Source organism: Salmo trutta, unplaced genomic scaffold, assembly GCF_901001165.1.
Source record: "Salmo trutta unplaced genomic scaffold, fSalTru1.1, whole genome shotgun sequence".
NCBI classification, from domain to species: Eukaryota; Metazoa; Chordata; class Actinopteri; order Salmoniformes; family Salmonidae; genus Salmo; species Salmo trutta.
In genome coordinates, this window is record NW_021823423.1 from 436778 (window position 1) to 457198 (window position 20421).

At 44.2% G+C, this 20421-nt stretch overlaps 1 protein-coding gene across 4 annotated transcripts in view; it reads right to left on the reverse strand.

The window, feature by feature from the left end:
* Nucleotides 1–20421, reverse strand: part of LOC115190923 (F-actin-uncapping protein LRRC16A) — a 132377-nt gene that overhangs the window by 35790 nt on the left and 76166 nt on the right. For all 4 annotated transcript variants that reach the window (XM_029748955.1, XM_029748956.1, XM_029748957.1 and 1 more), the window contains 5 exons: nt 13424–13596; nt 10617–10685; nt 3864–3957; nt 2528–2626; nt 163–291 (listed from right to left, as the gene is read on the reverse strand). In XM_029748955.1, the coding sequence (XP_029604815.1) occupies nt 163–291; nt 2528–2626; nt 3864–3957; nt 10617–10685; nt 13424–13596 (564 nt within the window). The remainder of the gene's footprint in view (nt 1–162; nt 292–2527; nt 2627–3863; nt 3958–10616; nt 10686–13423; nt 13597–20421) is intronic.

Sequence of the window (20421 nt, forward strand, 5' to 3'; positions counted from 1 at the left end):
GGAGGAGAGGACAGGAGGAGGAGGAGAGGACAGGAGGAGGAGGAGAGGAGGAAAGGGTTAGAAAAGGGGTAGTAACATTTAAACTGTTAGGGGATTCTATCTTAGTGTGCAGAATGTTCAATGTTGGATTATGGGTTAGGTCTTAACTAAATGACCAGTCACCGTTTTGGAGTTCCTGGCATCCTTCATCAGGTTTTCAGCCGTCTTGACGTCGTCTGAGATCCCGTCTGTCTCTGAGTTCCTCAGGGAGTTGAGATGGTCCTGGACTTTCACACAGATCCTGTCAATCATCTGAAGAACAACAAGAAGAAGAAGAGTGTGAGACAGGAACAAAGCGGTTATCTGTCTAGCAGTGAAACCCTTAACTCAAGATGGAAGACAATCTGAGAGGAATAGTAGACAGGACTTCAGAGCATCTTGAGGAGAAACTTGAATCATCTTCAGATGCCAATACAATCTTTTACGCTCCTCTCAAATTACAGGAAATACAAACCGTCACACATCTTCACCATGAAATGAATCACTAAGCACTGTGTCTCATCTTCACCAGGAAATGAATCACTAAGAATCGTGTCTCATCTACACCATGAAATGAATCACTAAGAATCGTGTCTCATCTTCACCATGAAATGAATCACTAAGAATCGTGTCTCATCTACACCATGAAATGAATCACTAAGAATCGTGTCTCATCTTCACCATGAAATGAATCACTAAGCACTGTGTCTCATCTTCACCATGAAATGAATCACTAAGCATCATGTCTCATCTTCACCATGAAATGAATCACTAAGCACTGTGTCTCATCTACACCATGAAATGAATCACTAAGAATCGTGTCTCATCTACACCATGAAATGAATCACTAAGCATCATGTCTCATCTTCACCATGAAATGAATCACTAAGCACTGTGTCTCATCTACACCATGAAATGAATCACTAAGAATCGTGTCTCATCTACACCATGAAATGAATCACTAAGCACTGTGTCTCATCTTCACCATGAAATGAATCACTAAGCACTGTGTCTCATCTTCACCATGAAATGAATCACTAAGCACTGTGTCTCATCTTCACCATGAAATGAATCACTAAGCACTGTGTCTCATCTTCACCATGAAATGAATCAATAAGCACTGTGTCTCATCTTAACCATGAAATGAATCACTAAGCACTGTGTCTCATCTTCACCATGAAATGAATCACTAAGAATCGTGTCTCATCTTCACCATGAAATGAATCACTAAGCCTCATCTTAACCATGAAATGAATCACTAAGCACTGTGTCTCATCTACACCATGAAATGAATCACTAAGAATCGTGTCTCATCTTCACCATGAAATGAATCACTAAGAATCGTGTCTCATCTTCACCATGAAATGAATCACTAAGAATCGTGTCTCATCTTCACCATGAAATGAATCACTAAGAATCGTGTCTCATCTTCACCATGAAATGAATCACTAAGAATCGTGTCTCATCTTCACCATGAAATGAATCACTAAGAATCGTGTCTCATCTACACCATGAAATGAATCACTAAGAATCGTGTCTCTTGTTCACCGTTAAATGCCTAAGCATCGTGTCTCACATAGTAACCGAGTCAGGTTTGTAGGCCTCCTTGCTCGCACACGCTTTTTCAGTTCTTCCCACAAATGTTCTATAGGGTGAGATCATGGCTTTGTGATGGCCACTCCAATACCTTGACTTTGTTGTCCTTAAGCCATTTTGCCACAACTTTGGAAGTATGCTTGGGGTCATTGTCCATTTGGAAGACCCATTTGCGACCAAGCTTTCACTTCCTGACTGATGTCTTGAGATGTTGCTTCAATATATCCACATAATTTTCCCTCCTCATGAAGCCATCTATTTTGTGAAGTGCACCAGTCCCTCCTGCAGCAAAGCACCCCCACAACATGATGCTGCCACCCAATCAAAACAGTTAGCCTGTCCCCTGCTCCCCCAAGTGACCTCAGTGTTAACCAGTGGTCAGGGGAGACAGTTTCACAGGAGGGACCTCAGTGTTAACCAGTGGTCAGGATTGACAGTTTCACAGGAGGGACCTCAGTGTTAATCAGTGGTCAGGATAGACAGTTTCACAGGAGGGACCTCAGTGTTAATCAGTGGTCAGGATAGACAGTTTCACAAGAGGGACCTCAGTGTTAACCAGTGGTCAGGGGAGACAGTTTCACAGGAGGGAGATTACAGGCTGTTAGTGGGGTGATTAAACACAATGCTACGCTCAATAACTCAACTAAATCAAGTCGAGATAGGACCCCTGTGTTGCTGACCCCTGTGTTGCTGACCCCCGTGTCGCTGACCCCCGTGTCGCTGACCCCCGTGTTCCCGCCCCCCGTGTTCCCGACCCCCGTGTCGCTGACCCCCGTGTCGCTGACCCCCGTGTTCCCGACCCCCGTGTTCCCGCCCCCCGTGTTCCCGACCCCCGTGTTGCTGACCCCGGTTTTACCTCTGCAGCTGTATTTAGATGGTACTGTATTTTTAAATGCTGTTGTGCGTGTGTCACCTGTTGAGTGGTGGTGGTAACGATCCCCTGTTGGAGGCGGTAGGCCTGCTCCTGGAGGTATTGACGAGTCTCATGGTTCCGGAACAGGTAGTTCTCAATCTGACGAGAGCAGAGAGCATTACTCTGTCAGCCATTTGTCATAGCAATGATAAAGAAGCAAAATGGTTGTAACTCATAGCTTTTGTTATTGTATTTGTGTGTTAGGTGAATATATATGTTAGAATTGTTTTTGTACCCAGACTACACAATAAATCCCAAATGGAAAAATAACGATATTGATTGATAGTTCAACCATGGTTCAACCAGGTCCTCAGAGGTTTTAAGAGCCTGACTCACCTTCAGTCTTCTCTGGGTTTTAAGAGCCCGACTCACCTTCAGTCTTTTCTGGGTTTTAAGAGCCTGACTCACCTTGAACAGGGGGTCCTCAGTCTTCTCTGGGTTTTAAGAGCCCGACTCACCTTCAGTCTTCTCTGGGTTTTAAGAGCCTGACTCACCTTCAGTCTTCTCTGGGTTTTAAGAGCCTGACTCACCTTCAGTCTTCTCTGTGTTTTAAGAGCCTGACTCACCTTGAGCAGGGCGTCCTCAGTCTTCTCTGGGCTGGCTTTAAGAGCCTGACTCACCTTGAGCAGGGCATCCTCAGACTTCTCTGGGTTTTAAGAGCCTGACTCACCTTGAGCAGGGCGTCCTCAGTCTTCTCTGGGTTTTAAGAGCCTGACTCACCTTGAGCAGGGCGTCCTCAGTCTTCTCTGGGTTTTAAGAGCCTGACTCACCTTGAGCAGGGCGTCCTCAGTCTTCTCTGGGTTTTAAGAGCCTGACTCACCTTGAGCAGGGCGTCCTCAGTCTTCTCTGGGTTTTAAGAGCCTGACTCACCTTGAGCAGGGCGTCCTCAGTCTTCTCTGGGTTTTAAGAGCCTGACTCACCTTGAGCAGGGCGTCCTCAGTCTTCTCTGGGTTTTAAGAGCCTGACTCACCTTGAGCAGGGCGTCCTCAGTCTTCTCTGGGCTTTAAGAGCCTGACTCACCTTGAGCAGGGCGTTCTCAGTCTTCTCTGGGCTGGCTTTGAGAGCCTGACTCACCTTGAGCAGGGCGTCCTCAGTCTTCTCTGGGTTTTAAGAGCCTGACTCACCTTGAGCAGGGCGTCCTCAGTCTTCTCTGGGCTGGCTTTGAGAGCCTGACTCACCTTGAGCAGGGCGTCCTCAGTCTTCTCTGGGCTGGCTTTGAGAGCCTGACTCACCTTGAGCAGGGCGTCCTCAGTCTTCTCTGGGCTGGCTTTAAGAGCCTGACTCACCTTGAGCAGGGCGTCCTCAGTCTTCTCTGGGCTTTGAGAGCCTGACTCACCTTGAGCAGGGCGTCCTCAGTCTTCTCTGGGCTGGCTTTGAGAGCCTGAGACGCATCGATGATGGGGATAGGCATGAACCGGATGGTGAAGTTTCTGTCAAGGAGATGGACAGTCTCATAAATGTTGCATAGTTTAAACACATAGTATAATGTATTTATTCATTAGTCATATTTAACCATATATTGTCATTCATATTTGATTGCTGTATTCATATTTAAACAGATATTATGACCCGATTAGTTATAGAAATCTGAATTGGTTTAACAGCCAGTCATGAACTATTGTAATATTCCTGACTATTATAATGTGGCAGTATAGGTTCTAACATTATAATGCATACAGTATCTGATTCAACTAATGTGATTATTTTAGCATTATAATGTATACAGTATCTGATTCAACTAATGTGATTCTAACTGTTAGCATTATAATGTATACAGTATCTGATTCAACTAATGTGATTCTTTTAGCATTATAATGCATACAGTATCTGATTCAACTAATGTGATTCTATCTTTTAGCATTATAATGTATACAGTATCTGATTCAACTAATGTGATTCTTTTAGCATTATAATGCATACAGTATCTGATTCAACTAATGTGATTCTTTTAGCATTATAATGTATACAGTATCTGATTCAACTAATGTGATTCTTTTAGCATTATAATGCATACAGTATCTGATTCAACTAATGTGATTCTTTTAGCATTATAATGCATACAGTATCTGATTCAACTAATGTGATTCTTTTAGCATTATAATGCATACAGTATCTGATTCAACTAATGTGATTCTTTTAGCATTATAATGTATACAGTATCTGATTCAACTAATGTGATTCTTTTAGCATTATAATGCATACAGTATCTGATTCAACTAATGTGATTCTTTTAGCATTATAATGCATACAGTATCTGATTCAACTAATGTGATTCTACCTGTTAGCATTATAATGTATACAGTATCTGATTCAACTAATGTGATTCTATCTTTTAGCATTATAATGTATACAGTATCTGATTCAACTAATGTGATTCTATCTTTTAGCATTATAATGTATACAGTATCTGATTCAACTAATGTGATTCTACCTGTTAGCATTATAATGTATACAGTATCTGATTCAACTAATGTGATTCTATCTTTTAGCATTATAATGTATACAGTATCTGATTCAACTAATGTGATTCTATCTTTTAGCATTATAATGTATACAGTATCTGATTCAACTAATGTGATTCTATCTTTTAGCATTATAATGTATACAGTATCTGATTCAACTAATGTGATTCTATCTGTTAGCATTATAATGTATACAGTATCTGATTCAACTAATGTGATTCTATCTTTTAGCATTATAATGTATACAGTATCTGATTCAACTAATGTGATTCTATCTTTTAGCATTATAATGTATACAGTATCTGATTCAACTAATGTGATTCTATCTTTTAGCATTATAATGTATACAGTATCTGATTCAACTAATGTGATTCTATCTTTTAGCATTATAATGTATACAGTATCTGATTCAACTAATGTGATTCTATCTTTTAGCATTATAATGTATACAGTATCTGATTCAACTAATGTGATTCTATCTTTTAGCATTATACATTTAACTGACATTCAACACTTGAATAGGAAAATGGACCCCAAATGTATTAATGTTTTTCTAATGAACCCTCCAGAATAGAAACATTTGTCTCCGTGGCTACAACAACAGACTAGAGCACATCAAGAGAGGCCCGCCCTCTGGATGTGTGTGTGAGTGTATATATGATATGTGTGTGTGTGTGTGTGTTTAACTATACTTGTGGGGACCACATTTTGTTAGTCCCCACAAGGTCAAATGCTATTTCTAGGGGGTTTGGGGTTAAGGTTAGAATTAGGGGCTAAGTTTAGGGTTAACGGTTAGGGAAAGAATTTTGTGTCCCTACAAGGTTAGTTTTGTGTGTGTGTGTGTGTGTGTGTGTGTGTGTGTGTCCAGCCCCTGGCTGCTGACAGAGAGAAGAGCAGTTCTGAAACAAGCCATTTCATCTCCTAATTGATTGTGACTTGACGTTGATAAGTGAGGTTACTGATCCTCTGCAGTTGGTAAGTCAGCCCATAATAGTACATCAATAATGAGGGGGGGGGGAGGAGGAGAGAGAGAGAGGTGGAGAGAGAGGTAGAGAGAGACACAGAGAGAGAGAGAGACAGAGACAGAGAGGTAGAGAGAGAGAAAGAGAGACAGAGAGAGAGAGAGGTAGAGAGACAGAGAGAAAGAGAGAGAGAGAGGTAGAGGTAGAGAGAGAGAGAGGTAGAGAGAGAGACAGAGAGAGAGAGAGGTAGAGAGAGAGAGAGAGAGAGAGAGAGGTAGAGAGGGAGAGACAGAGAGAGGTAGAGGTAGAGAGACAGAGAGAAAGAGAGAGAGAGAGGTAGAGGTAGAGAGAGAGAGAGGTAGAGAGAGAGACAGAGAGAGAGAGAGGTAGAGAGAGAGAGAGAGAGAGAGAGGTAGAGAGGGAGAGACAGAGAGAGGTAGAGAGGGAGAGAGGTCTGGGACTGAATTGATTGAGTGTCTGTCTCTCAGGTAAAGCAGCTCAACGGTAGATTCATTCTTCATCTGTAGTCAGAAAGGCCTCAGCGTGTCACTAAAGGGAATAGTTAATGACTGAACCTTACACAGACTCAGGACTACTAGCTCCTACAATACCTGATCTAACACACTCCTCTACATACCTGGACCCCCTTCAAACACGGCTCATCTGGGACAATTAGAATATACATCAACTCACTATAGGGGCTTTGATCAACGGTCTCACAACAAGCCAACGCTCTGGAAACATCTTTGGATTGATGTCACTGTTTGGTTCAAGAAAAAAAGAGCTGTAAAAACCTATTTTGTATTTATGGCGATGCAGCTGTTCGTCTCTGAGGGACAGCTAAGGAACAGGCCCACATGTTCAGTCAGACAGAACTGACGTTTCACTATTCCTCAGTGAAATCACAGCCAGAGCAGGTAGCAGACTGAACCGGGTCTATTCAGACAGAGGCACAGCTTTGGCCAATGGAAATATAAGGACACAGCCTATACAGTAGTAATAAACCCAGGGTGTTTACCTAAAGATGGCCACTTCTCTAGTAAATCCAGGGTGTTTACCTAAAGATGGCCACTTCTCTAGTAAACCCAGGGTGTTTACCTAAAGATGGCCCCTTCTCTAGTAAACCCAGGGTGTTTACCTAAAGATGGCCACTTCTCTAGTAAATCCAGGGTGTTTACCTAAAGATGGCCACTTCTCTAGTAAACCCAGGGTGTTTACCTAAAGATGGCCCCTTCTCTAGTAAACCCAGGGTGTTTACCTAAAGATGGCCACTTCTCTAGTAAACCCAGGGTGTTTACCTAAAGATGGCCACTTCTCTAGTAAACCCAGGGTGTTTACCTAAAGATGGCCAATTATCTCTTATCTATAGGCCTTCAAGGAACTTCACTGGACTCTATGTAAACTGGAAAGCATATATATCCTGAGGATGCATTTATTGTAGCTGACAGTGTGGTGAAGAAGGCGTAACAACGCCTCTTCAACCTCAGGAGGCTGAAGAAATGTGGCTTGTCACCCAAAACCCTGACAAACTTTTACGGATGCACAATCGAGAGAATCCTGTCGGGCTGTATCACCGCCTGGTACGGCAACTGCACCGCCCGCAACCGCAGGGCTCTCCAGAGGGTGGTGCGGTCTGCTCAACGCATCACCAGGGGCAAACTACCTGACCTCCAGGCCACCTATAGCACCCGATGTCACAGGAAGGCCAAAAAGATCATCAAGGACATCAACCTCCCGAGCCACTGCCTGTTCACCTGCTATCATCCAGAAGGCGAGGTCAGTACAGGTGCATCATAGCTGGGACCGAGAGACTGAAAAACAGCTTCTATCTCAAGGCCATCAGACTGTTAAACAGCCATCACTAACACAGAGAGGCTGCTGCCAACATTGAGACCCAATCACTGGCCACTTTAATAAATGGATCACTAGTCACTTTACACAATGCCACTTTAAATAATGCCACTGTAATAACGTTTACATATCTTACATTACTCCTATCACATGTATATACTGTATGGCATTGGTATTCTATACCATCTACTGCATCTTGCCTATGCTGCTCGGCCATCACTCATCCATATATTTACATGTACATATTCTCCTTCGCCCCTTCAGATTAGTGTGTATTAGGTAGTTGTTGTGGAATTGTTAGATTAGGTGTTAGATATTACTGCAGGGTGTAAGGGCTGCGTACTGGAGGCAGAGAAGTCAGGCGCAGGAGAGCAAAAACTGGGTTTACAACGGAGCAGTTTAGTAATAAAAACCACCGGAATCAGAACAAACAATCACTGGCTACAAAACCCGTCTCACCAGATAAACGTGCACATACACTTACAATAAACAATTCTGGACAAGGACATGGGGGGGACAGAGGGTTAAATACACAACATGTAATGATGGAATTGGAACCAGGTGTGTGGGAAGACAAGACAAAACAAATGGAAAATGAAAAGTGGATGGATGATGGCTGGAAGACCGGCGACGCCAACCGCCGTCCGAACAAGGAAGAGGAACCAACTTCAGCGGAAATCGTGACACACTGTCAGAACTAGAAGCATAAGCATTTCGCTACACTCACATTAACATCTGCTAACCATGTGTATGTGACGGTCTCTCTCCCTCTCCCCTCTCTCCTTCTCCCCTCACCCCTTCTCTCTCCCCCCTCCTCTCCACCATGTGTATGTGTCGGTCTCTCCCCCTCTCCCCTTCTCTCTCCCCCCTATGTGTATGTGACGGTCTCTCTCCCTCTCCCCTCTCTCCTTCTCCCCTCACCCCTTCTCTCTCCCCCCTCCTCTCCACCATGTGTATGTGACGTCTCTCTCCCTCTCCCCTCTCTCCCCCCTCCTCTCCACCATGTGTATGTGACGGTCTCTCTCCCTCTCTCTTTCCATCTCTCCCCTCTCTCCCTCTCTCTCCCCCCTCCTCTCCACCATGTGTATGTGACGGTCCCTCTCCCCTCTCCCCTTCTCTCTCCCCCCTCCTCTCCACCATGTGTATGTGACGTCTCTCTCCCTCTCCCCTCTCTCCCCCCTCCTCTCCACCATGTGTATGTGACGGTCTCTCTCCCTCTCTCTTTCCATCTCTCCCCTCTCTCTCCCCCCTCCTCTCCACCATGTGTATGTGACGTCTCTCTCCCTCTCCCCTCTCTCCCCCCTGCTCTCCACCATGTGTATGTGACGGTCTCTATCCCTCTCTCTTTCCATCTCTCCCCTCTCTCCCCCCTCCTCTCCACCATGTGTATGTGTCGGTCTCTCTCCCCTCTCTCCCTCTGTCTTTCCATCTCTCCCCTTCTCTCTCCCCCCTCCTCTCCACCATGTGTACAACAGGGTCCACATCCATCCTCATCACAAAGCAAATTACAAACCCCCAGATTCATCACAGGGCGCTAGGTAAGCGTCCAGCCAGCCAACGCTTGTTATGCAGCAAATAAATGAGCAAGTAAATGAGGATGAAACAAAGAAATTGGCCAGACACTCATGACTGAGTGGATTCTAATATCATTCAGCTCTAAATTCATAGACAGCCAATCACATGGTAACCTGTCTGGTGCTTGTCTGCCATTCCTCCCCTCCCCCCCCCCCCTCTCTCTCTTCTCCCTCCCCCACCATCTCTCTTCTCTCTCTCCTCCCCCCACCCATCTTCTCTCTCCTCTCCCCCACCCCTCTCTCCCCCACCCTCTCTCTTCTCTATTTTTCCTCTCCCCCACCCTCTCTCTTCTCTCTCTCCTCTCCCCCACCCCTCTTCTATCTCTCTCCCCCACCCCACCCCTCTCCTGCACCCCTCTTCTCTCTCCTCTCCCCCACCCTCTCTCTCCCCCACCCTCTCTCTTCTCTCTCTCCTCTCCCCCACCCTCTCTCTTCCTCAGCCCTCTCCTCTACCTCTCTCTGCTAACCTCCTCTCTCTCTCCACCCTGTCTGTGCTGCCAGGGATGAACAGCAGGCCCAGACCCAAGCGGAGCAGAGAGGTACACAATAACCCCTTTCTTTCCTCACCACAGCAGGCTGCTGTATCATCATTTGGATTCTGGTCATAATAATTCACCACAGTAGGCTACCTGATCCATGGGACGGCAGGTAGCCTAGAGGTTAGAGCGTTGGGCCAGTAACCGAAAGGTTGCTAGATCGAAACCCGAGCTGACAAGATAAAAACCTGTCGTTCTGTCCCTGAACAAGGCAGTTAAACCACTGTTCCCCGGTAGGCCGTCATTGTAAATAATAATTTGTTCTTAACTGACTTGCCTAGTAAAAATAAGAAATATGTCCTCTGGTTGTGTTTCTGGTCATATCCACTACAGTACTAGCTAGATCTCCATTGGTCCTCTGGTTGTGTTTCTGGTCATATTCACTACAGTACTAGCTAGATCCCCATTGGTCCTCTGGTTGTGTTTCTGGTCATATCCACTACAGTACTAGCTAGATCTCCATTGGTCCTCTGGTTGTGTTTCTGGTCATATCCACTACAGTACTAGCTAGATCTCCATTGGTCCCCACCCAGGAGATCCATCTCTGCCATCTCTTTCCATCCCCTCTCCTCTCCATCCCCTTCCTCCTCTCCATCCCCTTCCCGAGACATCCTCATATGTCTGCTACATCCTTCCTCACACACACACACACACACACACACACACACAGACACACACACACACAGAATCCCATTGCTACTCACTTCTCCAGAGCAGCTGCTACATCCTGGAGACCTTGAGGACTGATGTTGTTCTTATCCCAGATCACCGTCCTGGTGGAACAGATCAGAATCATCTATCAATCACATATCAAACCCTCCCACTGTCTGGTATCTACAGTAACACACTTTAACAGAGAGACAGACTGAGAGAATCATCTATCAATCACATATCAAACCCTCCCACTGTCTGGTATCTACAGTAACACACTTTAACAGAGAGACAGACTGAGAGAATCATCTATCAATCACATATCAAACCCTCCCACTGTCTGGTATCTACAGTAACACACTTTAACAGAGAGACAGACTGAGAATCATCTATCAATCACATATCAAACCATCCCACTGTCTGGTATCTACAGTAACACACTTTAACAGAGAGACAGACTGAGAATCATCTATCAATCACATATCAAACCCTCCCACTGTCTGGTATCTATAGTAACACACTTTAACAGAGAGACAGACTGAGAATCATCTATCAATCACATATCAAACCCTCCCACTGTCTGGTATCTACAGTAACACACTTTAACAGAGAGACAGACTGAGAGAATCATCTATCAATCACATATCAAACCCTCCCACTGTCTGGTATCTACAGTAACACACTTTAACAGAGAGACAAACTGAGAGAATCTTCAGAGCACATCTAAAAACAATTACTCATAACACTCAAATATTTCATCATTCAGACCATCATCAGAGTGTCTGAGACAGTCCTCTCCTCACCAAACTATCACCAGAGTGTCTGAGACAGTCCTCTCCAAACCATCATCAGAGTGTCTGAGGCAGTCCTCTCCTCTCCAAACCATCATCAGAATGTCGGAGGCAGTCCTCTCCTCTCCAAACCATCATCAGAGTGTCGGAGACAGTCCTCTCCTCTCCAAACCATCATCAGAGTGTCTGAGACAGTCCTCTCCTCTCCAAACCATCATCAGAGTGTCGGAGACAGTCCTCTCCTCACCAAACCATCATCAGAGTGTCTGAGGCAGTCCTCTCCTCTCCAAACCATCATCAGAGTGTCTGAGGCAGTCCTCTCCTCTCCAAACCATCATCAGAATGTCGGAGGCAGTCCTCTCCTCTCCAAACCATCATCAGAGTGTCTGAGACAGTCCTCTCCTCTCCAAACCATCATCAGAGTGTCTGAGACAGTCCTCTCCTCTCCAAAACCATCATCAGAGTGTCTGAGGCAGTCCTCTCCTCACCAAACCATCATCAGGGTGTCTGAGACAGTCCTCTCCTCTCCAAACCATCATCAGAGTGTCTGAGACAGTCCTCTCCTCTCCAAACCATCATCAGAGTGTCTGAGACAGTCCTCTCCTCTCCAAACCATCATCAGAGTGTCTGAGACAGTCCTCTCCTCTCCAAACCATCATCAGAGTGTCTGACAGTCCTCTCCTCACCAAACCATCATCAGAGTGTCTGAGACAGTCCTCTCCTCTCCAAACCATCATCAGAGTGTCTGAGGCAGTCCTCTCCTCTCCAAACCATCATCAGAGTGTCTGAGACAGTCCTCTCCTCTCCAAACCATCATCAGAGTGTCTGAGACAGTCCTCTCCTCTCCAAACCATCATCAGGGTGTCTGAGACAGTCCTCTCCTCTCCAAACCATCATCAGAGTGTCTGAGGCAGTCCTCTCCTCTCCAAACCATCATCAGAGTGTCTGAGGCAGTCCTCTCCTCTCCAAACCATCATCAGAGTGTCTGAGGCAGTCCTCTCCTCACCAAACCATCATCAGGGTGTCTGAGACAGTCCTCTCCTCTCCAAACCATCATCAGAGTGTCTGAGGCAGTCCTCTCCTCACCAAACCATCATCAGGGTGTCTGAGACAGTCCTCTCCTCTCCAAACCATCACCAGGGTGTCAGACAGTCCTCTCCTCTCCAAACCATCATCAGAGTGTCTGACAGTCCTCTCCTCACCAAACCATCATCAGGGTGTCAGACAGTCCTCTCCTCTCCAAACCATCATCAGAGTGTCTGACAGTCCTCTCCTCACCAAACCATCATCAGGGTGTCTGAGACAGTCCTCTCCTCTCCAAACCATCATCAGAGTGTCTGAGACAGTCCTCTCCTCTCCAAACCATCATCAGAGTGTCTGAGGCAGTCCTCTCCTCTCCAAACCATCATCAGAGTGTCTGAGACAGTCCTCTCCTCTCCAAACCATCATCAGAGTGTCTGAGACAGTCCTCTCCTCTCCAAACCATCATCAGAGTGTCTGAGGCAGTTCTCTCCTCTCCAAACCATCACCAGGGTGTCAGACAGTCCTCTCCTCTCCAAACCATCATCAGAGTGTCTGACAGTCCTCTCCAAACCATCATCAGAGTGTCTGAGGCAGTCCTCTCCTCTCCAAACCATCATCAGAGTGTCTGAGACAGTCCTCTCCTCTCCAAACCATCATCAGAGTGTCTGAGACAGTCCTCTCCTCTCCAAACCATCATCAGAGTGTCTGAGACAGTCCTCTCCTCTCCAAACCATCATCAGAGTGTCTGAGGCAGTCCTCTCCTCTCCAAACCATCATCAGAGTGTCTGAGGCAGTCCTCTCCTCTCCAAACCATCATCAGAGTGTCTGAGGCAGTCTTCTCCTCTCCAAATCATCATCAGAGTGTCTGAGGCAGTCCTCTCCTCTCCAAACCATCATCAGGGTGTCTGAGACAGTCCTCTCCTCTCCAAACCATCATCAGAGTGTCGGAGACAGTCCTCTCCTCACCAAACCATCATCAGGGTGTCTGAGACAGTCCTCTCCTCTCCAAACCATCATCAGAGTGTCGGAGACAGTCCTCTCCTCACCTTAGTTTGCTGTTGATCTGCAGGGCCTTGGCCAGCATCTTAGCCCCCATGTCTCCCATGGCGTTCCCACTGATATCCACCCTGGTCAGACTGGTGTTGCTGCCCAGAGCATTCAGCACAATGGTCAGGTCTGTCTTCAGCTTAGAGTCAGCCAGGGACAGAGACGTCAGGGGCTGCAGGGGGACAAGGGATACTCAATCATTCATAAATTCATTCAATAAATCAATTAAATTTATTTATATAGCCCTTTTTAACCCTAACACTTATACAGTAACCCAGCCTAAACCCTAACACTTATACAGTAACCTCAGCCTAAACCCTAACACTTATACAGTAACCTCAGCCTAAACCCTAACCCTTATACAGTAACCTCAGCCTAAACCCTAACACTTATACAGTAACCTCAGCCTAAACCCTAACACTTATACAGTAACCTCAGCCTAAACCCTAACACTTATACAGTAACCTCAGCCTAAACCCTAACACTTATACAGTAACCTCAGCCTAAACCCTAACACTTATACAGTAACCTCAGCCTAAACCCTAACACTTATACAGTAACCTCAGCCTAAACCCTAACACTTATACAGTAACCTCAGCCTAAACCCTAACAGTTTTACAGTAACCTCAGCCTAAACCCTAAAGAGCAAGCAGAAACAAAAGCACAGTGGTCAGGACAAACTAGAGCGGAACCAGGCTCAGAGGGGAGGCCCAATAAGACTCAGTCTCCACAATGCTAATCTATGCTCCCATGTGAAAAAACCCCAGTGAAAGTTATTTTTCTTGTTAGACTCTTTCTCTTTGATAGATGTCTTGACTTTGAGCTCAGAAAAAAAGTAAAACGTAAGAAACATTCTTCACTTCAAAAAGCAACTACATTATTGGCCCGAATTTCATACCTTTTTACAGCTTGGCAGCTCCAGTTTTCATCTCTATAACTTTGATCTCATTAAACTAAGTCCCCAGACACAGCACCTCTCAGCACGGATACCAATTAACATTGGATTATTTTCGGCCTGACATTTCACATTTTCGGGGATTTTCCTGGACATAATAAATGAAATGGGTGCCTCAGATATCCAAATGCAAAGCCTACAACTGGGATGAAATGCAGACAGGTTTAGAGGAACAGCGTCGAGGTCAAAGCTAACATCAAGCCTTTAAACATCCCATCACATCCCATCTCTGCTCAGCAGGGAGCTGCATGTAGATTGACTAGATTTGAAACCATTTTGTCCGTTTTGACTGACTACTAAAAGACCTTGACCAGAGAGATTATAGCCACAGTTCAAACAGCTAACTGAGGAATAGCTTAGTATCCAGCTGGTTTGGTAGAGGGGGAGAGTGAGACGAGGGGAGACGGGGGAGGGGGAGACAAGCGGGGAGCAGACATCAAAAGCTGTGTTATGCTGACTCTATTCTGTCTGGTTCAGAGTTAAACTACTGACTCTGTTCTGTCTGGTTCAGAGATAAACTACTGACTCTGGTTCAGAGATAAACTACTGACTCTGGTTCAGAGATAAACTACTGACTCTGTTCTGTCTGGTTCAGAGATAAACTACTGACTCTGTTCTGTCTGGTTCAGAGATAAACTACTGACTCTGTTCTGTCTGGTTCAGAGATAAACTACTGACTCTGTTCTGTCTGGTTCAGAGTTAAACTACTGACTCTGTTCTGTCTGGTTCAGAGATAAACTACTGACTCTGTTCTGTCTGGTTCAGAGTTAAACTACTGACTCTGTTCTGTCTGGTTCAGAGTTAAACGGCTGACTCTGTTCTGTCTGGTTCAGAGATAAACTACTGACTCTGTTCTGTCTGGTCCAGAGATAAACTACTGACTCTGTTCTGTCTGGTTCAGAGTTAAACTACTGACTCTGTTCTGTCTGGTTCAGAGTTAAACTACTGACTCTGTTCTGTCTGGTTCAGAGTTAAACTACTGACTCTGTTCTGTCTGGTTCAGAGTTAAACTACCGACTCTGTTCTGTCTGGTTCAGAGTTAAACTACTGACTCTGTTCTGTCTGGTTCAGAGATAAACTACTGACTCTGTTCTGTCTGGTTCAGAGATAAACTACTGACTCTGTTCTGTCTGGTTCAGAGTTAAACTACTGACTCTGTTCTGTCTGGTTCAGAGTTAAACTACTGACTCTGTTCTGTCTGGTTCAGAGTTAAACTACTGACTCTGTTCTGTCTGGTTCAGAGTTAAACTACCGACTGTTCTGTCTGGTTCAGAGATAAACTACTGACTCTGTTCTGTCTGGTTCAGAGATAAACTACTGACTCTGTTCTGTCTGGTTCAGAGATAAACTACTGACTCTGTTCTGTCTGGTTCAGAGATAAACTACTGACTCTGTTCTGTCTGGTTCAGAGATAAACTACTGACTCTGTTCTGTCTGGTTCAGAGTTAAACTACTGACTCTGTTCTGTCTGGTTCAGAGTTAAACTACTGATTCTTTGGTCTGGTTCAAATCCAGGCATCCAGACTACTGCTGCACTATAATGTACACTCCCCAACGTACAGTGTGCATTTGGACAGTGACGCTAAAACGTTACATTTGGCTTTATATTCCAGAATTTGGGGATTTGAGATCAAATGTTTTATATGAGGTTGACAGTACAGAATGTCACATTTTATCTTTAGGTATTTTCATATCTATCTGTTTTACCATTTAGAAATCAATGCAATTTAATAAGTATTTGGACAAATTTCACTATATTTGTCACGTCCTGACCATAGAAAGCTTTTATTTTCTATGGTAGAGTAGGTCAGGGCGTGACAGGGGGTTTAGTCTAGTTTTTTTATGTCTATGCTGGTTCTAGTTTCTTTTTTCTATGTTGTTTTTTTTTTTGTCTAGTTTTGTATTTTTATGTGGGGTTCTAGTTTCTGTATTTCGATGTTTATTTGGGGGGGATGATCCTGGTCATCGTTGTCTCTAATTGGGGATCATATTTAAGTTGTTGTTTTTCCCACTAGGTTTTGTGTGAGATTGTTTTGAGTAAGTGTATGTTGCACCTCTTCGTCACGGTTTGTTTTGTTTATGAGTTTATTTGTATGTCTTCGATAGTTTCACAGTTTTAATAAAATGTGGAACGATACACCCGCTGCGCCTTGGTCCCATTCTTCAGACAGCCATGACAATAGTGTATAACATTTTGGCAAAAGTTTAGTGTTTGGTCCCATATTCTTAGCACACAGTGACTACATCAAGCTTGTGATTATACAAACTATTTGGATGCATTTGTAGTTTGTTTTGGTTGTATTTCAGATTATTTTCATAAATTAATGGTAAATCATGTATTATGTAATTTTGGAGTCACTTTTATTGTAAATAAGAATAGAATATGTTTCTGAACACTTATACATAAATGTTTTATCTTTATTTAACCAGGCAAGTCAGTTAAGAACAAGTTCTTATTTACAATGACGGCCTACCCCAGCCAAACCCGGGCGATGCTGGGCCAATTGTGCGCTGCCCTATGGGACTCCCAATCACGGCCGGTTGTGATACAGCCTGGATTCGAACCAGGGTGTCTGTAGCACTGAGATGCAGTGCCTTAGCCTGCTGCACCAATTGGGAGCCCCATCCAATAGATGTGGATGCCTCCATGATCATGGATAATCATGGTAGCGTTAGGTCTCTCATTCAGACGACGGTGTGTGGGAGCAGAGGTATCTTTGAATTTGTTCTGTGTAAAATAATATTTAATCAGTGGAGGCTGCTCAGAGGAGGATGGGGAGGACAATCCTCACTGAATTTCATAAAAATGTAAATAGTGAAACGTTCAAAAAGTTATCCTTTTTAGATAAAACTATACTAAATATAATCACGTCACCAAATAATTGATTAAAACACACTGTTTTGCAATGAAGGTCTACAGTAGCCTCAACAGCACTCTGTAGGGTAGCAACATGGTGTAGCCGGAGGACAGCTAGCTTCCGTCCTCCTCTGGGTACATTGACTTCAATACAAAACCTAGGAGGCTCATGGTTCTCACCCCCTTCCATAGACTTACACAGCAATTATGACAACTTCGGGAGGATGTCCTCCAACCTATCAGAGCTCTTGCAGCATGAACTGACATATTGTCAACCCAATCAAAGGATCAGAGAATGAATATAGTACTGAAAGCATAAGCTACAGCTAGTTAGCAGTGCATAAATTGTGGTGAGTAGTTGACTCAAAGAGAAAGACAATAGTTTAACAGTTTTGAACAAACTTAATTTCTTCCGAAATGAAGGAGAAGCAAGAGAGCGAGATCACTCGGTATATTTCATAGTATATTTTTTTCACTTTCACTTACTTACATCGAATGCAGCTAGCTAGTTTAGCCTACTCAAACACCCGGCTCAAACAGAGAGGGATGCTATGTTAGCTAGCTGGCTATGGCTATCCAACACTGGAACTCTTCCAAGTCAAGGTAAGCTTTTGGTTTTATAAATATATTGCCACCGGGACTCGCCGGTGTAAACTGCTTGCTGCTGACTGTACACTGTACTGCATGATTGTAGCGGGTTTACTAACGCGTTAGTTCAAGTACTTCTAGCCAACTATGACGTACAACAATGTATGCTGGGTGTAGCGGTTAGCGGTCATGATATGAAGGTTTAGCTTGGAATGTTTTTTTTGGGTCTGGTCACAGACAGCTGATGTGTTGTGCACTGAAGTCCACAAGCGAAGGGAAAAGTTGAGCGGAGAAGAGCGCGTGGAAAGATGTAAGAAGGAATTATATATACAACGAGCTGCTTGTACGTGGCTGCTATGAAAGCGAACTGTGTTTGCGTGTGATCAGTGGTGTATTCTTAAACGGAAGCAAATGAAACGCTGATAAACTGAATTTGTCCAATAGAAACTCTTGTTTGCAACTGTTGGACTAATGACTACACCCTAGATCAGCTAGATGCAGGCAAGAGTGTTGAAGGCGGAATGTGTCACCTTGATTACTCAAATTTCTCTCCACCTGTGCACCTATGTTGAAAACGTTCATTCATAAACTAGGTTGTAGCAACCTCATGATGGGTATAGGGAAAATCCGAGTATAATGTAGTCGTCTAAACTTAACGATGTTACATTGAGCTGGGTGAATGGAATATGCATGAGAGTCATCCAATATGCTGTAATAGAAATAAGATCATGTTAAAATAAATAAATCATCCTCCCTCATCTCAAACGGCACCAACCACCACTGTAATACATGTACGTTTTTCTTGTATATTTTTATCCCATAAATCAGGGTTCGTACAGACAGTGGCAAGTCAAATTCAAGGACTTAAGTACTTTTTCAATCACTAATATTTATTTTCAAGGACCATCAATTTGTAATAGTTCATATTATGCCATTGCTTCTAGTCGCCACCAGATGGCAGTATATCGCCACAACCTCACGAGAGAGAAAAAAGCTAACTTAGTATTCATCACTACCTTACAAGTTCTACTCAATAATACTTTGTTTCACTACTTACTTACTACATACACGAGTGGTACGTCAGGCCTGATGATGTTGTAATTTGTGTAGTGATGAGCAGAGTTGTAATTTGAGTAGTGATGAGCAGAGTTGTAATTTCAGTAGTGATGAGCAGAGTTGTAATTTGAGTAGTGATGAGCAGAGTTGTAATTTGAGTAGTGGTGAGCAGAGTTGCAATTTCAGTAGTGATGAGCAGAGTTGTAATTTCAGTAGTGATGAGCAGAGTTGTAATTTCAGTAGTGATGAGGAGAGTTGTAATTTCCGTAGTGATGAGCAGAGTTGTAATTTCCGTAGTGATGAGCAGAGTTGTAATTTCAGTAGTGATGAGCAGAGTTGTAATTTCAGTAGTGGTGAGCAGAGTTGTAATTTCAGTAGTGATGAGCAGAGTTGTAATTTCAGTAGTGGTGAGCAGAGTTGTAATTTCAGTAGTGATGAGCAGAGTTGTAATTTCAGTAGTGATGAGCAGAGTTGTAATTTCAGTAGTGGTGAGCAGAGTTGTAATTTCAGTAGTGATGAGCAGAGTTGTAATTTCAGTAGTGATGAGCAGAGTTGTAATTTGAGTAGTGATGAGGAGAGTTGTAATTTCCGTAGTGATGAGGAGAGTTGTAATTTCAGTAGTGATGAGCAGAGTTGTAATTTCCGTAGTGATGAGGAGAGTTGTAATTTCAGTAGTGATGAGCAGAGTTGTAATTTCAGTAGTGATGAGCAGAGTTGTAATTTGTGTAGTGATGAGCAGAGTTGTAATTTCCGTAGTGATGACCAGAGTTGTAATTTCAGTAGTGATGAGCAGAGTTGTAATTTGAGTAGTGATGAGGAGAGTTGTAATTTCAGTAGTGATGAGCAGAGTTGTAATTTCAGTAGTGATGAGCAGAGAGGTTACATCCCTCACTCTGCCCTGCACAGCATTCAGAGAGGTTACATCCCTCCACCCCAGACACAGTGATTCTACCCCACCACCACCACCACCACCACCACCACCCCAGACACAGTGATTCTACCCCACCACCTCCTCCACCCCAGACACAGTGATTCTACCCCACCACCACCACCACCACCACCACCACCACTACCACCCCAGACACAGTGATTCTACCCCACCACCACCACCACCACCTCCACCACCACCAGCCCCCTCTCCCTCCACCCAGACACAGTGATTCTACCCCACCACCTCCACCAACCCCCTCTCCCTCCACCCCAGACACAGTGACTCAGCAGAGATCCAGAATAACACCATCCCCTGCAGGCAGGGCAGCCCAGGCTGAGGGAGGAATGACAGGGATAATACTCAGAGGGAGGCTGGGATTTACTGTAATATGTACATAAATGATCCAGAGAATGATGAAACATGCTGTAATGTATTTATTAAACCTTTAAATAAAGGCCCAGTGCAGTTAAAAATGTGATTTTCCTGTATTTTATATATATTTCCACACTATGATGTTGGAATAACACTGAAATTGTGTAAATTATGATTATGCCCTTTTTAGTGTAAGAGCTGTTTGAACAGTTTTGGCCTGCCTGGTGACATCACCAGT